Raw genomic sequence first — 25,795 nt, forward strand, 5'->3', positions numbered from 1 at the left:
GTGTGGATGTTGAGCTCTAGAGCTCTCAAACCAGGCTTCAGCTTAGGTGAAGCAACAATTTGTATTTAGAACTAGTCTTCTGAAGGAACAGTGTAATTGCCTATGTCTCCCATGCACATGCTGGAGTCTGCAGCAGCTAAACTGTGGTTGATGGTGGAGCTGGTGTTTAGCAAAGTATTCAAGTAGCTGGAACAGCAGCAGCAACTGTGATTAGAGCCAAATATTGCACACCAACTATAATCATTTGCCTAATTATTTAAGACTAAAACCAAACAAGTCTAATCTTTGTCTTACTTTACTCTTTTTTTTTTTTTTTCTTTCACTAGTCTAGTCTTAATGCTAGTCCCTAAAACTTGAGCAGAAGCATCAGAATATAGATATAGGCAATTTTTACTAGTACTGTCATTTGGAAAATATGACAGATATTTCAATGCACGGTTGAAACCTGCCTTTGTCATAGTCCACAGAAAGTATTTTTATATTCCACTTGCTTTTTTTTTTGTTTTGTTTATTTTCTTTTGTTTTTTACACTATCCCCTGGGAATCACTCTTTTTTTCTAAATGCTTATACACAGAAAAGATAAACAGCATACTCACAGCACACTCAGAAAATCACTTTTTTTTTTAATCCTATACTTCTTAATATTTATGTTTAGACAGAGAAATAGCCATGAGCGTAGGATGCAAAAAAAAAAAAACTGGCAAGGAGAGTATGATGTCATATGATAGTACACTCTTGTTTTTTCTCCTGTAAGATTTGAGCATAAATTATATCAAATTATGTCTACTGAAAACTTTGCATTTTCACTGTTGTTTTTATGTCTAGTTAATGTTTATTCCATTCTGTCTATCTTTGTAATAGGTATATACAGAGGTTGTAGAGAGGATGCAGAGTCCTGGTGATTTTCCACTCTTGCTCAAACACACATGTACACAAAAACAGATAATACCAATTTCTGTCGAATAACTGAATTTAAATGGAATAATTTTTAAGGTTGGTCTACAATTTTAATGTGAAAATGCATTCTCTTCCATTGGCAGTTATAGTCATGAAAGCATTACCATTTATTGACTAAATCCCACCCTTTCTGTCATCTGCTTATAATGATCTTCTTGCTAGAAGCTAATTCAACTGCACGTGTGATTTCTTCAGAGTTCATCTCAGACAAAAATGTGTCAAGTTAGCAAAGAATGACTCTTTAAACTGATAAAGCTAAAACACTTTGACTGAAATAGGTTAGCAGACAATCATTTGACTAGCTTCACGAGCAGAGGCAGAAATTGCTATAGTGGAGGGTGGCAAGAAGTTACTTTCTTTGCTGGCACAGCTGCAGTATGAAGAGGATACATCCACTTCTCTGAAATACTTAAGCAGGTGAGAAGTCATTGGTAGAGAAGGAAGGATTAAGATCTTACTGGAGAAAGATAAACACTAATTCAATCTCTAAGAGTGAAGTTAGAAAGCAGAGTGGTATTATGCCGTCAGGAAGCAGGAACCACAACTGATAAAGCAGAAGATGCCAATGAATGCACTCAATACAACTGTTTCTCAAAAACATGTGACTCCAAATTGCAAAAGAAGCATTTAATCTCATTTATCTTCACATTCTTCCTTGTCTTTCACCTTTAATGACAAGACAAATCAAATTCCCCTGTAGTAAAATAATACTAAGGAAGTGCATGGAATCAGATCACAACACAGTCAAAGTGATTAACTATAACTGACAGAAGAATGAGAAAGACATTTCTGGAACGGAATCTTGATCCTGGTACTCCAGAAAACTCTATATATGTACCAGACATATGGCCTCTCTGAAATCAGGTCAAACTAGAGGCAGTTTAACTCCAAGTGGAATAAGAGCAAAGCATAACAATCTTAAATGACCTATTCTAAAGGAAAACACTTACAGTGACATATACAGAGTGATTGCATTAATATGGGTAGGTTTACGTGGAGAATATAATCTTTAGATGCAGTGTTTGAACAGCAATCAATTTTTAACGCTGCTGTGTTAAAATAACTGAATCCCTGAAGCAGGAAGCGAAGAAAAAGGAGACTGAGCTTGAAGGTTGTTCCTAAGGCTCTATACCTTCCAGGGCTCCTTCTGGGACAATGCTAATTATGAATCACCTCTCACTCCAGGTTTTGCCTAAAGGCACAATCTAGCCATAAATAAATATGCATATAATTGAATCCAGCAAAGAGTCATTTTTTCTAAAGAAAGAATGTTTCTAAGCAACTCTGAATCAGGTCAAAATCCCATAAACATTAAGCAAACTGAAAAAAGCTTCCCTTGCAGATTATGTAAAGCCTTTAAGGGAAAATTTTAGGTTTATGGATGAACTCACTCTAAGGCTTATGCTAAAACATCTACATTTCCTTATAATCACTAAGAAAATTTATTCTGTAATTTTTTATCACCTTAGTTAAAAGCACGATGTTCTAACTGCACCCAAGGAGAAAGGATTCACAAAATGACAAACTAAGTTAAAATAACCAGGCTTCTGCTATTAAGGAATAAGTGGAGTGTTTCAACAGAATGAAAACTTCAGCAGCTTTGTCGCACACAAGAGAACTCTTTAGCAAAATGATGCATTTTGCATAAAAATGGCATTTAAAAAAATTATGAGTAGAAAGTATGTTTGGTTTTTTTCTGATGTACAGCTTTATAAATATTTGGTTATAGTTACATTCATATATTTGCAAACTAACCTCAAAGTCAAATTTAACTGAAATTTATGTAGCTAAATAATTGAGCAGGTCCATGTAGAATCTAATAAAGTCTTTAAAAGTTCCAGTCTCATGTAGTTTTGAACCCACTGCATATTTTTTGTGTAATATTATTTACTATCTTGAATTCTGTATATATACATTTTCACCATGATTTATCCTAAATCATTACATTGTCATTATTTTTACTGCTGTTATACTGAAGTCCTAATCCTCATCTGAAACATTACAATTTTACTGTTGATTGCACTTGTAGAAATGCATCTCCATATAAGCAGCAAAAGCAACCACTGACTTTAATGCAGGCAGAGATTACATTCAATAGCATTATGAAACAATATGTCCTGTTTCCACACAAAATACCATTATTATTTTGTGTAGATGGAATGAGATGATGACTATTTTGTTGATCTATTTTCTGAAACAAGGCAATATTAGGGGAAAAGTAGGCCTCCGGCAGCTTAGGTAAAATGAACTAAAAAAGGAAAACTTTAGCAGATTAACAACTTGCCTTCACAACCCTCATTAAATTTAGTATGTGCTCTTTCCTGGAACAGATTATATTGTATGTGCACATAAATGTGTGCTCATGGATCCAAAAAGTTGTGAAAGGGCCAACAGGTAGCAGAGAGGCAAACAGGTTATTTAATCCTTGCTTTACTCTCAGTATGAAGAAACACCATGTGTGAGCTTTGCTGTAAGACTTGTTAGGGTCACTGTCGTATGTATTCTAAAAGCGTTGCTAGAATGACAGACCATGAACATGTATACAGGTCCTGCTTGTTTCATTGCTTATACACATGCTGCAAATGTAAACCTGGAAATGATAGAAAAGAAACCATGAGTTTAATAGAGAACCACTATCTCAAGTCCACCTGCGGTTTAAAAGAAAAAAAAAATAATTTGTACATGAAGAAATTAACTTGTGCTAACTCATTGCTTCTGATAGTCCATTTAAATAAGTGGGATACCTATAAACAAACAGAAGTTATATGCTAGGGTCTGAATTCTAAAGAAGCTTCTTTAACAGCAGAACTTGGTCCCAAAAATCAGTAAGCTCATATAAGGAGCTTTTAAAAGTTCCAACATTAAAATCCCTTTCCAAAGTCACCATACATGACTGGAAGAGAATATGTAGAAAGCAGACAGCATGTCAGACTAAGAGCAGTCTAATTAACAGTTCAGGTAATTAAAATAAAAAAATAGCCATGTTTCCATGAAACCTCCAGTAAGACCTAAGTTATTAGTGGTGTACAAGGAAGAAGATGCATGTTCTTTTTTGCCACATCCCTTTTTTCCCTAGTTGCCTGGGACCACACTAAAATTCCCTAGTTTCTATCCTCCTCCTTTGGGAATTCATTCTGGAAAGAGTGTGATGGCTATGGGGCCAAAAGTTGCTGTCAAATTTGCTTTTGACAATCGTGGGCCACTTAATCAAATTCTATACATAGCACACATGATTGAACAACCTGGCTATGTCTGATATCATATAAAGTAGCTGTGTTGCCTGGAGGGCAGGAATTGGGCAGGAAATCAATAACATGTCAAAAACACTAGAGGAAAAAAAAAGGTAATCATTTGGGCAAGCTTCAGATAAGTTATAGTGGAATATTTCCATAGTTTATACTATGTTCAAAGGCATCAGGAAGAGACAGAGAGCAACAAGAGTCAGAAATCCATGCATGAGTGCATAAAGCCATGCATGAGTGTATTCAAATGAACTGGAAACCTGTAAAACTATTTTTTCATTAAAAGAAAAGTGACTTCTACACGTAGCTCCAATTCCAGGAATCACAATCCTTAACAATTTCACAGGGTTTTTTTGCATACATCAATGTTTCATTCTTTGTGAAGATGGTTTAAACCCTTATTGAACTCAAAGTTTTCTGCTCTTTTCCCATATACTACATGTTAAATTACTAGGAATGGCCTGAAATCAATGTACTTACTCACCGATATAAATATTTATTGTGCAATGCTAGAAATACAACAGAGAATTAGGGAGCAGAGAACTTAGCATGTGTAATATACACAAAAAATCCTAACTTTCTAAACCATAAAAAAAAAAAGGAAGCCTAAATGTGCACTAGAGAGAAGAAGCCCATGTCAGGAAGCAATTTATGCCATAAGTGCCATAAGTAACAGGAAGGACTTATGAGCGCTCACTAAGTAGTTCAGTTCTAATGTCTACAATTCCCTTGTAAACAGTTTCAGCCATTTCTGCTGTCCAGTTTATTACTTAAAAGAAAAACAACCAACCCTACAGATTGCATTAACAAGTGGTAAAACAATGACTAGACAGGAAATGGGGAAGAAACCCTATAATACTAAAATGCAAATTAGCTTTTAGAAGAATACAGACATTTTAAACATGGAGAAAAAAGAAACAGCTTCCATGAGTCCCTAAGAGGTTGTCTGCTATGTATGAAGTAGCAGCATACAGATATCTTGGCTATAACCAAACATACTTGCTGGTGTCAAGAAACAAAAAAACTCTATCACATTCTTCCTACTTAATCTGGTAAGGTTTGATAAGTGACAACAACATGTAGTCTATATGGAGCTCTATAAAAAAAATTAAAGTTAAATAATTTTTGTTTTAATGGTGTCTGTTTTGAACATTTACTAGTAATTTGGTACTGTCAAATAGCAATGGTTACTCAGGGTAAAAAAATCCCTGGAAAGTAGGAAAAATTCTTTTCACTCTTACATTATTAGTAGCAGGAATAGTAGTAGCATTAAATATTATATTATTACTATTATTATCATTATTATTACATTGTTATTGTAAATGTATGTTTTTCACAATTTAATGAATCAATGCAGGTTTTCTTTGTCAGGTACAACTGAGGAAAATCTAGTATTAGTTTAAATTAGTGTCTGTACACAAAATTTTTATAATAATTATGAATAAGAAAATGTTAAAGATTATTGTTTTCTTTCCCTTGTAAAAGCAAGCTGCATTGTTAAAAAGTTGATTTCTACAGAAATGTAATTCATAGGCCGAAACTGGCACTACAGCCTAGAATTCCAAATCAAAATTGATAAACTCTATTTTAGATAGCCTCTTACCTGAAATATCTTCAAAGTACATATATATATGCACACACATAAATATATATGGAATATAAAATAAATGCAAAAATGTAAAATATGCATATATAGTTTCTTTTAGAAAACTCAGCCAAACTAGACAAAAATCACGAAAATGCATGATCAAAGTATAAGCTACAGTATTTGAATCCTCATCTGTACTGCTCCATTCCTATTGGTCAGAGTAAATATATTCATTATTTATCTCTCTGTGTTATTTGCTATTTGTCTTTCTGTATTACTTTCAGACAGGTTCAGATCAGTGAAGTCCCAAATGCCATGCTCTTTTGCTATTCCTCAATGACAACCACAGTGGCCTCACAACCACTGGCACAGAGCAGTTCCTGTGGGATGTACCTTCAGTGGAGCTCAGTTGGGAAACTCGCTCACCTGGGGCACATGTCCTGGCTCCTGCTCTGAGCTACACTCACGTCAGCTGCCCTGAGGCTTTCCACCACAGCCAGCTCTGACTAGGATATCTAGGATGGATGTCATGTGCAGGCTTCACCTGAGCTATTGTTTCTAACGTTGAGACTTTCTGATAGATATTCTTGGGTAACAACAAACAGTCAAACTGTACAGCTGGTTAGATACAGCAAGGAAGGCTGCCACATGCATGAAGGACACATATTCAGTAGATGATCTTATAAATCCACAGTGTCCTGCTTCATCCAACTTTGACTAGCATTCAATTATTTTGAAATACCTTTAACATTAGCATGGAATATTTATACAAAGTTGCCACACTAAGCATTGTAGGAAACTGGTGTACCCACAATTGTTTGTTTGCTAACTTGTTTTCATACTGGGTACTCACTACAAAGAGAGCTATCTCTCTTTTCAAAAAAATCCTGAGAGATAATTCCATCACTGGAATTACTGTTGTGTTCAGTTTGGTCAAAACCAACAAAATAATAATAAAACACTAGTTGTACCATATATTTTACCAAAATAGGTAATAGTAAGGAAAGTTTGATGTTTAACAAGAATTTATCCTTAGATCACATTAAATGTTTCATATAGGAAGTCAAGAAGTATTTTCTTACTCTAATTTCACCATTAAAATTCTTCTCCATGCAAAAGCATTTACTCTGCTGCTTTAATTAAGGTTATAAATGGGAAAATAAAAGTCCTTTCAGCTCTATTCTGTATCCAGTGTTGTTATTCATGTGATTGTTTTGTTCTTACATCACAGACAGAAAGTAAATTTAGTCCACAAGAGTTCTGCTGCTCTCAGTTATTAGTGGTAATCAATACTGCCTTGTGTTACATGCATAATCGACAATTTCCTGGTGCTCTTTTATACTAGATTACATATGTTATTCTTTACAAATAACACCTCTTTCATCAAGCAGCTAATGTTTCCTCTGAGGAAAGCAAGGATTGACTCAGGAACTCTACCTTCTCTACTGCAACAATTGGCAGTCCTACAAGCATGACCACATTAACCAGCCTAGCCCAGCTGGTGTTTAAGTCAGGACTACCCAAAATTAAACCATCTCTTGCTGCCTTGAATTGTCATGCAGGACATGGAAATATCTGGGAACATTATAAAAGAGAGTCAGAGACATTCAGTAGGAATACACTACTCAAATATACAAATGTCTAAGAAACAAGGTGTTTTGTTTTTTTTGGTACTCAAATGATTGTTATTTATGCAAGAGCTCTCATATTATTTAATATCTGAGAGGGCCAGTACAGGGGCAGAGAGAAGAGACATCCATCTGATCTCATTAGTTTAATCTGTTAATATATACAAATTAGGGTATGGTGATTCCAAAGAACCAAGTCAAAAGCAAGTTCTAACTTGTATTATGAAAACCTTTTCATTATTTTCTTTTACGTTTTTCTTTTTATACACACTGGGACTAGTGTTTTGCTCACAGAATTCAGTCTTTGTGATCCACACAAGAGCTGTAGGCAGTAAAGAAATTATATTCTCCACACAGCATGACTCCCTATTTTTTGGATGCACTACTCTCGTTGGGTAGAAAAATAAAAAAAATGCTCAAAAATTCAATAGATTCCAAGTAGATAAAACCGGAACATAAATCTGCCAAGTCACATGGCTACTAAAATACTAATTTTTGCAGTACACTAATTACTGGCAGTGTACATCCCTTAATACAAGGGTATTCTACTGAAGTTTATCCTGCTAGTTCTGAAGCTAAATTTTGACATACTGCTATCAACAAAAAAAGATCATTACAAACATGATATGCTGTGTAGCTTAAACAGAAAGTAATTTTGTGGGAGAGGGTATATAGATATTCAAGTGTTAGTTAAAAAAAGACAAGAATAAAATAGAATTATAGTAGAGGCCTTCATAAAAAATGGCTAAAACTGTCATAAAACTTGAATGCTGTTCTGCAGGCTTTGGGTATGTAAGTCCACGAATTTAAAAGCTTTAAACCTTTTTATTGTTCATGAATATGCTGAGCTGACAACTCTAAAAACAGAAATAATCTATTTATCTACAGGAGTGGTATAGCAGAAGAACATAAGTTTGATTTTACTGAATCAGATCAGGAGTGGAGTTTCTTTCATTTAGTGAAGAAATTTGCAGCAGTGAAATGACACTAGCAGTTTATTTCTCAGTGGTTATTTACAGTTACTTACATGCCTATGTTTGAAGAAATGGAGGTAAAAGAAAGAAAGAAATAATTACTAAGTTGATTAATGTTACCTATTTTACAAAGGCATAAGTGTTCTTTAGCAATCCAGTGGAATCTCAAGGGCACAGGCTGATACTGAAACCTCCAGTAAATGCAGTGCTATAATTATGCAACAGGTAAGTAGGCAATCAAAAGGGATAATTAAAAACCTTGATAAGTCTTTTTTTTAACTTTTTTTTTTTAACAAGAACATTAACTGTATTTTTAGTGAAGAAAAGGATGAATAGGGGTTTACTGATGGGCAACAGATAGAGAGGCAGCCACTGTGCTCAAAAAAGTCCAGCAGTATTATTTTCAAATGGTTCAATAAGAAATTCTCGAAAAGAGGCCAATGAATTGAGGAAAAAAATGTCCAATAGCAAATCCGTAAGATGAAGCTTCTCAAAATTCCAGGAGCTACTAATGTTTCTACAATAAAGTTCATATGAGATATCAATGAAGGCAAACAATTAAAGAACAGAAATTACTCTGGTATATCCTGCATAATACCACAATGGGAGAAGAATGAGAATGAAAAATTAATGACAGAATATGAAAGATACTTAATACTGCAGAACACGAGAAGTTCTAACCACTTTGGCAATAAATGTTCATTAATAACTGCAAAACTCATGCATTCAAATGCAATTGGAAATAGATTCCCTTGAGTCTATTCCTTACTGTGAGCATGACAGAGCACTGGAACAGGATTCCCAGAAGCTCTGGTGTCTCCTTCTCTAGAGATACTCAAAACCCACCTGGATACAGTCCTGTGAAACCTGCTCTAGGTGAGCCTACTTTAGCAGCAGAGATAGACTAGAAGATTTTCAGAGGTCCTTTCCAATCTCAAACATTCTCTGATTCTGTGAACTACTTAGTTTTCATTAATCAAAGGAGTTGTGATCTTCTCTCAGATGGAAATTCTGCCCTAACAATGGATCAGGTTGCAACTTCCTTTAACACTTTTAATCTCACATTACTAAAGAATGCACTAGATCAGAAGAAATTTGGCAAACAGGTATTATTTATTTGTATGTATATACAAATATATGTGTGTGTGCATGTGGGGGCGGGGGGGGAGCTGTGTGGGTGTGTTTATACATTCAGGATATAGTAGATATTGAGTATTTTCTTATGCCCATTTCACCTGTTCATGAAACAAATGCATTTGATCTAAGACAAAAACATATTTCTACTGATTGCAGTCTATTTAAATTAAGTATTAAAAAATTCTTTAGAAGTCAATGCTGTCCTATTATACAGCTTTCTTCAAAACTAACCACGGTGCACAAAAAACCCTAAGAAAATATCACAATCTCATCAGAGATTATGACTTTCTAGATAAAACTAATATACTTATGGCTAAACAAAGGACTGCTTTTGGGCTACACTTAAGCATGAAATAAAAACTACCAAATACGCCTACTCAGACCTGTAAATATAAGTTCAAAAAAGGGAAAATAAAAAGCTGAAGGTTGATATCAGAAAAGTATGTTATTTGCAGAGAAAAAAACAAGATTTGTAGAGGAGACGCATCCTTCTGCAGTTACCCCTGTGAGGGCCCCCTGGAACTTTCTTTGACATAAGAAAAACTACTTGCTTAGAATGACTCATGTTAGAAAAAATGCAAGCTCTTCTTCTTATCTTTTTAGAATATTATCAGTTAGGTTTGATTCTTTATAATTGGTTGTCCCAAACAAAGAAAGATAATGTAGTTGGCCAAAATGTGTTAACCCTGTTTTCCATTGGTTTACTTGTGATCCCCCAAACCCTATAAAAGTACATGTGTGATCCCCCATCTTTGGATTTGTAGCCTGACCCCTTCACAGACGATAATAAAGCCTGTGGAAAAAGTCTGAGCTGCTCTCCCGGTCTTTTTATGCCGGCTGGAAACTACAGGTTTGTGTGAGAAACCATGAAGCTGAGCACCTGAAAGGCCAGCACTCACAAACTTTGGAACTTTCCCCTGCTCAACAACAACAGGGCAGGGGGGACAAGAAAAAGTTACAGAGATTGCTATAGTAAAGGGAGCGTAGCTAAGAAATAATTACGATTCTGCGCTGCTTAAGAAAAAGAAAATGGGAAAGGTCATAATGAAATGTCTGTATCCTAGTGCAACTGTTTTTATCCACTTGTCCTCTAGTATCTGTACTGTCATTTCTGGGAAAATGTAGGCTTTCTTTAGCAGCTTAGATCTACTTTTCCACGGTCCAGTCTCACCAGAGAGGATTAATGATGCTCTCTGTGTACTCTTTATTCTGGTAGGAATTCAGGCCAGGATTTCCTGTGATGGTGAAAATTGCTTTTTTTCCTGTCACTGCTGCTTCCTCCTTTAGTAACCTTGTCTAGCAGATCAGTCCTGCTCAGCGAGGTCCAAACTAGAGATATGTCATATATTGTCATGACATATATAGTCATATTGTCATGACCATTTGCTAACTGTTAGCATTTCCCCACCTTGCCAGAGCTTTGGATTGCTCCCCAAAGCAGCTTTCTCCATCATTAAGCCCAAGTATTTCACTTGGGCACACTGCATGACTTGGCAGATATCAGGTATTCCTTCATTGGATGTTCTGACAGCCGATACTACACAAGATACCACTTACTGTCTGCTGGACTTAAGAAAACAAATACAGTGCTTATATATGTAACATAGCCTACAACTCCTCCCATGAGGGCTGCTGTGCTTAACAGGAGCTTTCCTTTAGGTGGAGACTTGTGAAGTCTATCAGTTTCCTTAAAATACTTTCCTCCAAGCTCAATCACTGACAGCCCTTGTAAGAGAATAAAGGAACATTTTATTTTTCTCTAATAACTTCTTTAGTCAGTGACTTTATCTAAGATATGTAACTTCCCAGCAAAAATGTAGAGTTTGCCTTTATCTCTCTTACCCTGAGAGCTTATCTATGCTACCCTATTGTGCAGTAGGGTTTACTGAAGTGTAATGCAAATTATCAGTGTATACAGGTAATTTTGCAGGAAATGTCAATCAAATATGAATGTAATTTTCAAAGCAATTATCAGGCAAAGAGGTTAGTGCATTTTGACTGTTCATGAAAAATTCCCAAGGGTGTCTATAATTTCTACTGCTAAAAAAGAAGTGTTAATAAATGCAGGTCTAAAATTTCCATGAAGAACACAGCAAAGAACAGGTACAAACTACCCGTGATTTCCAAATTAATAAAATCACATTATTGATTAAAAATAACCCCAGAAAATCTCATTTGCCTATCAATGTGTCACAGAGGGTGGTGCTCAACATGACCAATATGATATTTTATAGTCATGAACATACAAGGGTGCCAGACCTCACTGTTTCATTCTGTTTCTGTAGTTCATATTGTCTTCAGATATGGCTAACAAAAAATTACCAATTACATATTCATATGCCATCTGGATTACTAAAGCTAATACAGGCTTCAGTTCTCAGGGTGTGAATCATTGCCATTACAACACATTAGATAAACTGGCTGTTCACAGTGTGTGTGCCTTAGACTCACAACAAACCTTGATAAAATCCATTAGCTTAACCGTCCTCCATTAATGTATTTTTTTACAGCCAGGTTAAAAGCCAGGGCATTTATAATAGACTAAGAAAGTGCATAGTCAACTCACGCAGCTCTCATATATTGCAATAGCCCAATTGTGTTTGAAATTTTTTCAGTCCTTAGAATTTGTGGGGAAGATGGAGAAATGCACTTGCCAGTAGCAAGGGGACACATCCTCCATGGAAGCATTTAGACTGTGGAATCATGTCAAGGTTACAGACCAGATTAGAGCTAATTGATCAGAGGAATAAAGCTAGGGAATGCACAACAACATGCTTTATTAAGGTAATGGGAACTGGGGAAAGGTGGGACATTTTTAATAACCACCTCCTTGGTTATATACAAACCCAACATATTCCAGTTCAACACAAAGTAAGCATGCTGCATGCAAAATATAATGTCTTGGAAGAATTCAACTCTGAAAACAAAGGTAGTGGATTGCTCCCTCGATGGTTTAGCAGTCACAAGAAAATAAAAAAAGTCAGTATGGGTTAGGTTCTTTGATCTAGATGATCTTAGCTGATTGAAAACTGCACTAAACAAATTCTGTGCATTTAGAATGCATCTGGTGTTCCCAACGTTCTGCACCCAGTGCAAAAGTACATATCCCATTGGGTCTGTCCTCTGGAGGGGGCTTATAGGTCATGCAATGTTTTCGTTTCAGAATGGTCTATAAGGGTTATGTCAGCTAGACCATAGCCATCTGGAAGATTTACTAGAGCAAACACTTAATATTGTACTCAAGAGTAATTTCTTTATTAGTTGAGAGATAATGAAAAAAATTGAAGGACTCACAGAAACATTCCAAGCCATTTGTTGTATCTGCAAAGAGCATACTTTCTTCCAAAATCCACTTCTGACTTCTTGCTTTCAGTAAACTATGAGAAACCTATTAACTCTGCATCATGTATTAGTAACAACCTTTTTTCTTTCCTCAGAAATCTGTTTGATCCCTTCTGAGTTTAAACAGATTTCACTGGGAGCTTCTATGCCGTACCTAGTCACAAAGGTTTCCCCATCTTTCAGTATTTACATGCCTTGGGATCTTCTGGCATAAGTCTTATTTCCTTATTTCCTTTTAACTCTTGGAAAAACTTTATCTGCTGTCTCATTTCTGACTACTCTGTAAATATTGAGAGAAAGGAACTAAATGCACACTTTGATAGCAAGGTTTCAATCTTCCATTGGTACGTGACCCACATCAATTTCTAGATGCCTCAGTTTTAAATCTCTTTACCCAATTATTTAAATTCATCAGGGTACAATGGCTCCCAAATCTATTGCCCTTTACAGCTTTCAGAGTCTTACTTGGAGATTACAGTATCATTCAATGATAAGCAAAGTGCTGCCAATAAATGGATCACCAAGGGGAATAAGACAGATCCTAAAAGAAGCTATGCACCACAGAAAAAAAGGAATACAGCCTTTTAGGTTATATGTGTATGGGAAGCAACTTGAGTCTTTTGTCACTCAGAGGCATTGCCTTCTTGCAGCTGTTTCTAATCCTAATCAGAGAAAAAAAACTGTGATTCTCATTTTCTAGATGGAAAACTAATGCAGAAAGGAAACAGATGATTGACCTCATGTCTGTCTTTATTAGACCTCAAAATGCCTCAGTGCCAGTGTATCTAAGCAATACAGTGGTTTTGGTAATTTATTAAAAATAAAATAATAATAATAAAATAAACCTGGGAAATTTTACTTCACATCTGTATTAAACAAAAAGCCTTGTAGTAAATATGTACAATAAATGGAGAAACTGGTAGATAAAGTGGTAGGTGTTTGTAGTTCCAATTTAGGCTTACAAAAGAAACAAAATAAAAGTCACAAAACAGAAAAAAAGATTAAATTTACTTGTGCTAAAATAAATAATACTTTCACTTAATAGATCATGAAGGAAAAAAATGCTTAAACTAGGTCCACTTATAATGCAGAAATAAGTGTTTTATAACCAGTTTTAGGAACTGAAACGCTCTCTATCTTACCATTTGTGTTGAGACAAAATATGAAAAATCTCACAACAAATCCAGAAGTAGCACTCAGAAATGGAATAAACTATTAATTTCATAATATTTTTTAAAAAGTGATACATGCTGATACTTTCTAAACTTACTTACTAAATTCTTTGTTTATTTAAGTATAATAGAAAATTAACTTAAGCATTACAGGCTACACTTTCAAAGGGGCAAAAAACTGAAAACTGCTGCTTGAACTAAAGCAGGATAAGTGTTACATGATGGAACTCTTTCACGGCCCTCCTAGATGCTCAGGCACTTTTATATAAAAATGTATGCATTTAAATAGCAGACACTTAAGAAAACCCTCAAAAGTCAGTATCTGAACATCATCCTTCCCCTTGATTCTTGCAATTTCTGAAATACTTTCTGGGTATATTTATATACGAGGTGTGGGGTGAGTACTTCATGATGACAACTAAAATTCAAGGAAGAACTGTTCAGCTGAAAATGAAAAATAGAAACAACAGCAAACAATAACAAGTAAATGAAAGCAAACCCCTACTTACTACATCAGGGTGCATTAGGATCCCCATGTACTTTCCTATAGGCCAAATGCAGCTTGGCAAGCAGAGCTGAGCTGCCCACTGAAAGAGACTGGTACAGAAGGACTAATAGCCTGATTCTCTTTCATGTTTCTCTCTTTGCCTGATCCTTTTACATCCACTGCGTATCTAATATATACATAGCTACCCTTCCTAAAATTATTTAAGAATCATAGCTGATGTGTTCTCACCTACTGCTGCTTCTTGTGTGCAACTTTGATAAAGACATAAATAAGGAAGAATAACCAGATAACACCATTTTTGGAAATAGAAACAGAGTTTACACTGACTTTATAGTATTACTTTGTACAGTGAGCAAAGGGAGTCATTTATAAAATGATAGTGGCCAAAGTAGGTAAGAAGAAGTGGTTACAAGGGATTAAGAAATTGGATAGAGAAGAAATAAAGCTTGAACATGTCTCAACAGTTTATTGTGGAAATGGACACAGTTAAGAATAAAAAATTTACCCATTTAATCCATCTACTACAGTTTACTTCTAGGAATCACACCGAAGGTATTATGAATAACACTGTGAGAATGAAAATAAAGAAATTAAATACACTGTACAGCATGACTTTTAGAAATTTACCCTACTCTTTAAGTTTACATTACTGCATTTATTTGTATTCAGTTATTTCTTCAATTTGTTTTCACTAAAGTATTCCCACTGAGAGACTGTCACATGGAGCAGCTCCATTTGTGCAATGTCTGTGTAATTTTCTTTGACTTAGGTATAATTTCAGGTAATTGTTAGTGAGAAGGCATAGGACTTAATCCACAGGGATGGTTTTATGCATCACCACAGCAAAAATCTGATTTGATCCAAAAGGACCCACTCTAGACATCAATTGCAACTCAGCCTATTGCATCTAATCCCTGAAGGCAGAACAAGGTCTATGGCTTAGGTAGATGAGAAAAGCACCTCAAATCCTTAACACCATAAAAATAACAGTCTTCTCAAATCAGATACCTTACGAGTCTGAAACCAAGGTATTTTGGAGGGGAAGCCCTCCATCATTTGTGTAATTTGGCACTTTGTATGACATAATATAGCTTAGCTATATTGTTATTTCCAACAAAGTGATAGCAAAAACTTGAAAGATGCTTCAAGTTAGAATGAAACTTCAACATGCTTAACATTTTTATCTCAGTGAAATAGAAAGAAGCAAAACACATTTGGCACTTGACATGATTGAGCTGTACAACTATAAAACAGAAGATGGAAAGACAATGTTATTCATTAAAAAAAAAAAAAAAAGTTCTTTCTCTATATTTTGTTTTTTAAGTGGAAGGACCAAATCAATGCTTTTTTAAGCAGGAATGTTTGTACTAACTCACCACAACCAAACAGATCAAGTTCTCTACTTTGGAAACTGCTTAGCCATTAAATGCCTTGCAACTATTATTCAGTTAAAAACTAGTGTATTTGTGGTATGCTTATCACCCATACATTTATTATTTTACAATTTAAAAAATTTGTTTTGTGCAAATTTTTCAGTGCGAGTGCGCGTTTTGCATGGAAAATTCTATCCCTTAAATAAGTTCAACAGTCCACAGCACCAGAATCAATACTATCAACTTTATTAACTTTCTGCTTGAGAAAGGTGGAATCATATCCTTTCCTATCCGTTTAAACAGTAAAAACCAGCACCTGTTTGCATGTTTTACTACTGCATTCACCAGCATGATTTGTGTCTCTTTCAGTGATTCCCAGGGACAGAACAAAAGGTTTGCTGGAAACTTGTGCTCCCTCTGCTGTCTGAATCAAGCATGAAAAGCCAGCAAAAACACTACCATAGGGGCAGTATTACAAACGCAGAATGACTTTTTTTATTTCCTGGCCACCCTAAAAATACTACATAAAAGATAATTTAATACCAATTTATTTGAAAGATGACAAAGTGTATATATTTGGAATGGGTTTTCATTTGCCCCATTGCATATTTAATAAAACAGACAATATATCCATTATTTCCAGCTATGATGGCTTGTAAACATTATCAGTGACTAACTGAATAGTCATTTGAATCTGCACAAAGCAATTTCCCTCCATTAGATTCAACATGTCACAGCCTGTCAATGAAAAATCTATTTAACATCAACCCAGCAATTATAAGCATTTTGGAATGAGGCACCAGAAATCTATTTGTAATTAAAATGTCCTATATATATAATGTAGGAATTTGGCTTAGCTTTGGAAGTAAATTTATTCTTCACTAAAAGTTTGCCTACAGCAAGAACTGTAAAAGAAAAATTTTCCTTCTATTATAATGGATTTTTAACACATCAGTACCAGATAGCTATAAGCATTAGTTCATTTTCATGGTTTCATAATTATTATTTCTTATTGTTTGTCTCTTTGGGTACCAATAGCAAGGTCCAGATTTAAAAAAGCCTTAAACCCCAAGATCATAAACTCATCCATATTCGTTCAGATGGTAATATCACAAACACAAATGAAATTCACTATCATTAACTTTCTTTTTTTCCCCTTTTTTCCCATTGTTCTATTTGGATTACAACTAATACATTCAACTAATACTACCCTAAAATGCAAGCATAAGTAATTGATTATATGCCATTCTGAGAACTGTATCTGGAATTCTAAGCAAGAAGCTCTGAATAAAAGCCAGAAATATTCTTTCCCTCTAAAAACGATGGCAAACCAAAGTATTGTACAAAAAGCTGTCATGTTCAGGAGAAATTTTTGTCTTTGTTTCATTTATCCAATTTTTTTGCAGGAATCCCGAGGAGGAAATAACGAGCATTTGCTTTATTTCAAACTTTTCAAAATTTATCTTACAGACACCTAAACATTTGTAGAAGAGAATTGTAAATTTTCCCAGTTGACAAACTACTTGTGACTATCACATTGATGTGGTACAACTCCTTGAAATATTTTCACAGATATAACTGATTTATGAGCCTTGTGATTTAGCTGAGCTATTCAGCATGTGTCAGTTTTGCTTGAACCTGCAATTAATGGGCAAATTAAAGGAAACTGAATCGTAATTTGAATGAAGAGATACAAATAGCATTCAAAATTTTCAGACTGATGCAAAAAATACCTGAAGGAAGGCCAATGAGATCACAAAGCCTTAACAGGTAATCAAGGGTAATACAAATAGTGTGGCCAAGACCCTGATGAGATCCGACTGCACATATTCTGCACTATTCACCACTGCCAAGGACCCACTGCACTGCTCTAGGACAGAGGCACTGCCTCAGTGCTAGCAGGTATCACATTGATTTGAATTTTGACAGAAAGCAAGAAGACACACAGAGAACAGCAGCAGCGTACAAAGACATGCTTCGCGGGAGCGAAGAGGAAAGATGCATCTAAAAACAAAACAAAGTAACAAAACCCCCAAACAAAGCAGAAAAGAAACTCTGAGGAAACATACAGGAAAAAATCCAAACCAAAACAAAAAGCATCCTGAACAGACAAGTGGAAGCCAGTGGACAAAATGAAGTAAAATCTGATCTGCCTCATGACCCACATGACTAAAGACTCTTTCTTCAGTGTCACTGAGCCAAATGGCACAGCCTCTACAATTCCAAAGGCACTGCTCTTTAGCTAAAAGGATAACATTAATTTGCCTTTGCACAAGAAACGTTAATTCATTGTGTTTTAAAGAACATTCCCCCCATTCTAGCAGGTTTTTCAATATGAGGTAATGATGAGACTCTAGGAAATGGTGCCAAAAAGTCTGTTGGGATTAACTAAAGTCATGTTGAATGCTGAGTCTTCTTGCTAGGCTTCACTGCATATCAGTCCCTGAGAAGGCCATTTGGGTGCAATCCTGTAAAGTGCCTGTGGAATGGGCAGCTCCTGGGGGAAAGGACAGCTTTTTGAAATTAGCAACTAAATCTGAATTTATCTCTAAGGATTTAAGAACTTTATTTCATCTAGATTAGAGTCCTGTTCTTTGGTGTCAGAAGGTATTTGCGACTGTTAAAAGCAAGAATGTAAAATAAGGGCCTGGATTACCCACAGCTTTATCCTGGTAGGCAGAGAACAGCCAGACATATGCCTCCTTCTTTTACACAGATGCCACAATATTTCTGGATTAGGAGGAGGGGATATATTGGACCCTAACGGTAAAAGAATTGGCTTGAGGCAGTCTAACACAACAGGGAGTTTATCTTTCCCAATGGAGAGCAATTTTATCTCTGATGCTAAAAAGTATGTTTATGTTCAACTAGTACTATATGCAGTAATTCCAACGTTGTCATTTTGTATTGTAATTATTATCTATTATCAATCCTTCTCACTCTGGAAAGCAGTACAATTGTTTTACAAAAGGATATTTCTTATTCTGGATAATTTTATATGTGTTTTTATAAGCTAAAAATGCACTTAGATAATAACATTTTAATAATTAATTTTTAGTTTTCCAAAGTAGACAAACCAGTGACTGAAGGGGTGGGGGTAAAAATAAACCAGTCACTGACAAAACCTATGACAATAAACTGAAGAGAAGAAGAAACTGAAAACTGAAATAGAAACTCTTATTTCTTAAATTGCTACTTACATTTACAAAAGTAGTGAAGAGATATTAGGATGATTAAAATTTTAAGATTACCAGAAAAATGTCTGATATATATTTACTGAAACCTAAAACTATATACAGTTTAGAATAATCTATTGTATAGAAAATTAAGTTTATTTGAAAATGACAAGTTACTACTATTATAGCATCACTTTCTAATAATTCAACAAAAAAAATGTTGTACATATTGCACCTATCTTGCTCACTATAACACTATTTTTATGTATGACCCCTTGTTTCTCACAGTAACAAAGACACCATTGATTAGCTTACTTTTTCACTCTATGCCATCAAAATGAAGAAACTAATCTTCACACTACTAGAAAAACCCCAATTTTTATCAATTATCTTATATTAGTATAATTTTGCTAAAACCCCTTTTTCCAAGTTAAAGGCATTGCAATTCAACAGCAATGGCAAGAAGAAGGCTGTAAATCCATATTAAGCAGACATTTGACATTTCATAATATGCAAAAGGGACAATCTGAGGCTTGTATTCTCAATCAACTTTCCTCAAATTTGTTTCAATTTGTTATTTTTTTAGTCAAATAGACACAGAATCAGTATCTGCACCTATATTTCATCAATAACTGCCCTTAGAAGGAACACTGTTTATGTCTTTGCTTTTGCACATGACTATATTCTTCCTGGTAGTCCACAGTTAAATATATCACTAATCCTGAGCAAGTCTCAGTTCCCATGAACTAAAAAAAAAAAAAAAAAAAATTATCACCTACACATCCAGCCTTAATAAGTGTCATGGTCTCCCACCTTCTGTTGCCACTTCAGCTGTATTTATTCTGAAGTAAATGAAATAAGAGCTCACAAGAAATAAACAAGATCAAACCTCTGAAGATGCAAAATAGTTCATTAGTTAATCTGTAACAGATACATAGTGGATAAGGAGCTCCATACTTGTGTAAAATGTACACTCTATCCATATGTCAAAATAAGTAAAAAGTGTAGGTGTTTACTATTGATCAAGCAAGGACAACAAAAAGTAATCTTTAGTATTTTCTCTTGGTTTTAACATAGCAGGTTTTAGACAAACATAAAAATATATATTCTTGTTGGATTTTGTTCTTTTTTGTTTTTTAAAACCTTGCTTGGCTATTAATGCAATTTTGAAGTTTATCATGAAAGAAATAAAAATTAAGGATCTTCTCTGTTTTTTTTTCTTTTTTGCTTGTCATACTTTTTTCCCCGGTTATGATAGGAGTTAGAAATCTCTTTCAGAATCTACAGATTCAAATGATAAAGGCCAGGGATTAAGCACAGCCGATTAACAGTCTGTGTCCTCTTCAATCTAGCATTTCCACTCTAGATAAACCCATATTCAGACTGAAGTTATAATAAACACACTGTCCTCAATATCATTTCCCTAGATGACCTCCTCAAAACTGACATTCAAGTATTCTTGTGGAAAATTACAGTTCATAGTAACTGAAAAAGCAGCCTAGACAATATATAACCACATAAAAAAAACCGAAGATTAAACCAAATGTTTCGAAAGCAGCTGGATAAAATGATGGTTTCACTATAAATATTTTATTTGCTTCAGTTCTGAGTAATTTATTATTATTATTATAGGTTTAACATATAAAATAAAATATTTTTCCTAGATTTTATCTTTATTGCTTGTATTTTGTGTCTTTGAAATAACTGTATTATTATTTATACTTATGACCCAAAAAAAAGAAATCACAATGGATGAGTGGCTGAAAATTTTTTTCCTTTCCAAACACAAAAGAAAACAAACAGTGAAATTCTACAGCTACCTTAGATGCTCTGAAATAGAAGTATTAATGTAAAGAAAGGGCTACCAAAAAAACCCTCATCCAGTGAAAAACAGTAAAATAATAAAAATCTACATGGACAGAATTGCAGTAATATTCTGCTAGGTTTGTGTATTGACTTCTATGATAAATAATATTTTCACCTAAAATGAAAAAAGACAGACCATGGAAAGGAAGATAGTTTTTGCTTTGTAAGGACATTTTAACATGGGAAATTCTGACAGGATTCTCTTGCTATCTGACATTTGAAATCCAGAATCTTATGGGTCTAAAGAAAGGCTAGGATTAATACAGACACAGACTGTGTAACAAGTTATTTTTATTTCTTAACCTAGAAGCTCAAACTAATTTAAGGAACTATATACGTTACTTAATTTTATGGTACTTGTTCAGACAAAAACAGTAACATTTCAAACAATTTTATTATAACTAACTAAACTTATCTACCTAGTTAAAGTGACTGTATTCAACTTTTACTTCCATTAGTTTACCATGGAAGGATTCCATTGAAGCAATTCTGAAATCAGATAGAGATTTATGTGCATTTATTTGGAAAAACTTTTATTGAAAGTACATGATCAAAATTTGTCTCCCTTTGGCCAAATCACAAAAATAATAAGAAACAGGTCATGCTATATGCTGAAAAAGAACTAAGAAAAAAACAATGAAAAAATACCCAAACCTGAGCTTAATTTTGTTTATTTATTTACTAGAATTGATTTGAAATAAGCACTGCAAATGACTGCAGTTAATTCATTAGTTATTGTTCTATTCTTTTCACCAAATTAAAAAAAAAATATTCAGAGTAAGTTTAATAATCAGAGCATTTATTTTTTAGGGTGTTGGATGATTCCAGCTACCTTTTTTTCTAGAAAGCAGTTTCAAAGCTCTTTTAAATCAATCTATACTGAAAAAAGAATTGAAAATATGAATTTAACTCAAAATCACTCACTTTGAAATGTTGCTTCAAAAACTAATTTAATGTTCTGTTTCCTTAACAATGTAGATTATTTTTGCCACCTAGGATTCATATAATGAAGCATAAAATCTTTAGTCAGATTGTATGGACTACTATTTAAGAATGTTTAGAATGATTTGGAGACACACTACCCATGAGTAAGTGATTTGTAGGTCAGCTCCCCTTAAGCATCTTTATGGTCATAAGATCACAGATATTCCTCACCAAAAAAGCCACTGAGATTTATTAATAAGTGATAAGAGAGAGAACATAAAATTAAAACATTGTGTACTTAATTTATTCATTCTTAATCTTCTTGTTTCCCATGGAATCTTTTAAAAATGCTTGTCATATTGTATAGGAGCAACCTTACCTTCAGCTCATCACTAATACAAACCTTGTCTTCTCCTTATTCAGCTACATATTTTTATGCATGTGTTTATATTTTCAACAGGTATTTCAACAGATATCATTTACATGCTATTTTGAGTACAGAAAATCCAAAACCAGGAAGAGCAGACCATGCTTTTTGCAAAAGTGAACAAAAAGGTCTACAGAATGTAAAATTAAATTTATCAGTCCTTTCTACTATAAATCTAACAGCAAGATATGTTATAGGTTGCTGGTCATTCGGCCCACAATATTTTATTGTTTTTCATTTGACATCAAATATTCTTTTCCTAGACATTCGCATATATTTTCCATGTCTAATTTCCTGTACTCCTTAATTAATAAATGAATTTTCTTATTATTAGATTGGAGGAACATATTATTTATTAAAACTGATTCTAAAATAAGACTGAGTTATCAGAGTTGATATTCCTTCAGTGAGAACAAATAAAATCTAACCCAGAATGGTTTCTCAGGGCAAGCTTACCCCAGTGACTAATTAAAAGATGAAGGATAAAATCCAGAACATAAATAATTTTTTCCCCATTTTTTTAATGTTATTATCCAAGGAGTAAGGAGTCCAATGAGACTGGAAGGGGGAAAGAACTGAGTTGCAAAGACCTGCTCCTTTGTCTATACACAGGGGCACACACATATACACACACACACACACACACACACACACCCTAGTGCACACAGAGCCCCCATAAACACAGCTTTCCTTTCACAACACTTTTCCTTTAAGTAGCTTGGTAGTATTTACGTTTACAAAGCTCCCAGTATTCCCAAACCTTACTCCTTTATTTTTAGCTTTCAAGTTTTTGCTTCAGCTGATGAGAACAGGAAAAGAAGGTGGTATGTTTATTGCTGGCAGACAGCTTGGAAATTCTGAGTAAAGAAGCCAATCAAGGCAAAAGGATTATAATAATCAAAGTAGAAAATTTGCATATTTAGAGAATGGTTACTGAGAAATAACAATGCCTCGAACCCTCTGCAAAAGTGAAGGGATTTGCATATCTGGGAGAAATCTGTCAGGTTGTGCATCTGTAACTGCATTCTAATTAGCAGAAAGCACTAGTTTTAGTGGAATATTAAATATAAGTGATAGTAGCATTTTTATTTCCTGGTGATATAATAGACTTAGCTCGCTTGGGGCCTGATGATAACAGGTTTTCTTTCCTGTAGGAAATAATGTTATTCAAAACTACCGAAGATACATTCATCATGCCATACAGCTACAATTTTTAAGACTGAGATCATGTAAATCTTCAAAGACTTCTGTACTACCAATTGTGTTCATCCTTTTTGTCTATAGAAAGTGGTTTAAAGTAGCCCTCTTGAGAAAGTACTGCACAAAACAAATGGAAGTTTAAAGCCACCAGTTCATATCTCCATAATAAATCACCTTGACTTCATTCTGTATTTAGTGAAAGAAAAAATAAGATGGATTGAAAAGTTTCACAGACAAAAATCCTAAAAAAGCCCTGGCTGACTGAATTACTATAAAAATTTTCTATTGTATATTAAAATCGAGCAAAGCTAACAGTAGGCTCAGAAATTTTATAATCAGATAAAAAAAATAGGCAAATTTTCCTTTAAAAATGGCATGTAATGAGATATTTGTACCATTCATGCATGGAAATATATTACTTCAGGTTAATGATTATTTCCCCGTTCCTCTCCAGTGAATGAACTTCAGCTGTATTTAAGATGTAAATTTAAGACTGGCTGACATACCCTGGCCACCACTTGCAATCAAACTGCAGGTTGGTGTTGAACTGAAATGTAAGAGAGAATCCACACAAGCACATTCAATCTACAAAGTATTACTACTAGTGCATGCTCAGAGGCAATACCCATTTCCACAGATAAAACATGGATGATACTCAGTAAGATGCTTTGAAGACCTGGACACTCCTCATATCTAGAACCTGTGAGCACACTGCAGTGCGGGTCTCAGGGTACTTACCATCCTCTGTGGGCACATAGATATTCAAATACAGACAGTCTTCATTTTGATCTTGAACATATGTCACCACAGTATCCAGATTGGCTGTAAACCAGACTGGCAGCATATCATTGAGCAGTGACCTCTCATCCAGGTATTGTGGGCAGACAGCAGCAAACTGCGTGGCGTTGCGGACACCTGTCCAAGATGATGGTGGCTCCGGGGGCTGAAATCGCCTTTCTCCAGTCGGAGGAGAAGCATAAGGAACACCCAAGTACTGCTCCACTGGGCCAAGGATCTCATTAGGCAAAGGTGTTCTTAAACCACGTATTTTGCCATAATTCGTAGTAACAACTGGGTATTGTGCTTGGCCATCGATGAGAGTAAATCTTATAGCCAGTGCAGTTATCCAGAGGAGGAAGTTAGAATTCAACATGACACACACTGGTGTGAAGATCAAAGGCAGCCATAGGAGTCCCATTGGTTTCGACATTATTTAAATCAACATCAGCAGGGCTCTTTCTTCCAAAGCCAGGAGAAATTAATCAGTCAAGGAAAATGGAAACTAATAAAAAATAGTCAAAAGGAGCTGAACTGAGGGAAAATGTATCTTTTTTCAGGCAACAAAAAAACCCAAAAGCTGATGTGTGGTAGGCGCCTCAGCTAACTGGCTGTAGACAAATCCCAATGTCAGAAGAAACAAGGGAGTCTTTGCCCTTAAGGCCCATCCCAGACTTTAGTGTTGAATTAATCCTGGCAACACACAGCACTTTCTGATGAGAGGTGAGAGATCCACAGTTATTCCACGGCCCCAGTGAAATGGCTCCTTCCAGGGAAGTCCAGCCCACTCAGTCAGCCTGCAGCCAAGAGAAAACAAGCAATTCAAATCAACAGACAAATTTATGTTGGCATAAACCTAAAATAAAAAATAAACAAACCAAAAATTATATTCATATACTACTTCCATGCCAAGGCCCACAGATGTTTTATAAATTGTAGACATCATGGTTAGCTACGTGTTTCCAAAGATATGTAAATTTAGCAATCTAAACCTGAAGCCACAAGACTTTCAGAGGTTAAACCACAAAACAAATGTTTCTGCTTCTCTATATGCTTCCAAACCAAAGCCCAAGAACTTCTGATTTCAGGAAGAGTATCACATTTAAGTGCTAGCTTGAGGATATTTTCTGCTCTAAATCAATAGAATATTATTTTTAAGCCTATTTGCACTCCCACAGGAACCATTCATTACTTTTGTTTCCTGTATTTGATAATCACTTTTTGCTATGAGATGATGACTATAGAGTATTTTTCACAGACATGACTTCTTTTCTGTATGACAACCCAAGTCACCTCCATCTAATTCAGAAATTCCAAGGATTACAATACATAATTAGTTCAAATCAAGTGGGAGAGCAGTCAAAAAGAGATACGAATTTTTGGCTTTCATATCTTTTTTCTATGTCTGACAAACTGAACAATGGAAAATTAAAAGAAAAAAAAAAAAAACAAACCATGATACAATACGTTAAGTCAGCTTTTGGCCTACATAGCATTACAATT

General features: G+C 34.8%; 1 protein-coding gene across 3 annotated transcripts in view; it reads right to left on the reverse strand.

Moving 5' to 3' along the window:
* The window catches only part of NLGN4X (neuroligin 4 X-linked), a 108,602-nt gene extending 83,877 nt beyond the window's left edge, over positions 1-24,725 (reverse strand). For all 3 annotated transcript variants that reach the window (XM_062488008.1, XM_062488007.1, XM_062488005.1), the window contains exon 1: positions 24,254-24,725. In XM_062488008.1, the coding sequence (XP_062343992.1) occupies positions 24,254-24,725 (472 nt within the window). The remainder of the gene's footprint in view (positions 1-24,253) is intronic.
* Between the last annotated feature and the right edge of the window lie 1,070 nt (positions 24,726-25,795).

The sequence above is a fragment of the Cinclus cinclus genome, chromosome 2 (assembly GCF_963662255.1).
Source record: "Cinclus cinclus chromosome 2, bCinCin1.1, whole genome shotgun sequence".
Lineage (NCBI taxonomy): Eukaryota > Metazoa > Chordata > Aves > Passeriformes > Cinclidae > Cinclus > Cinclus cinclus.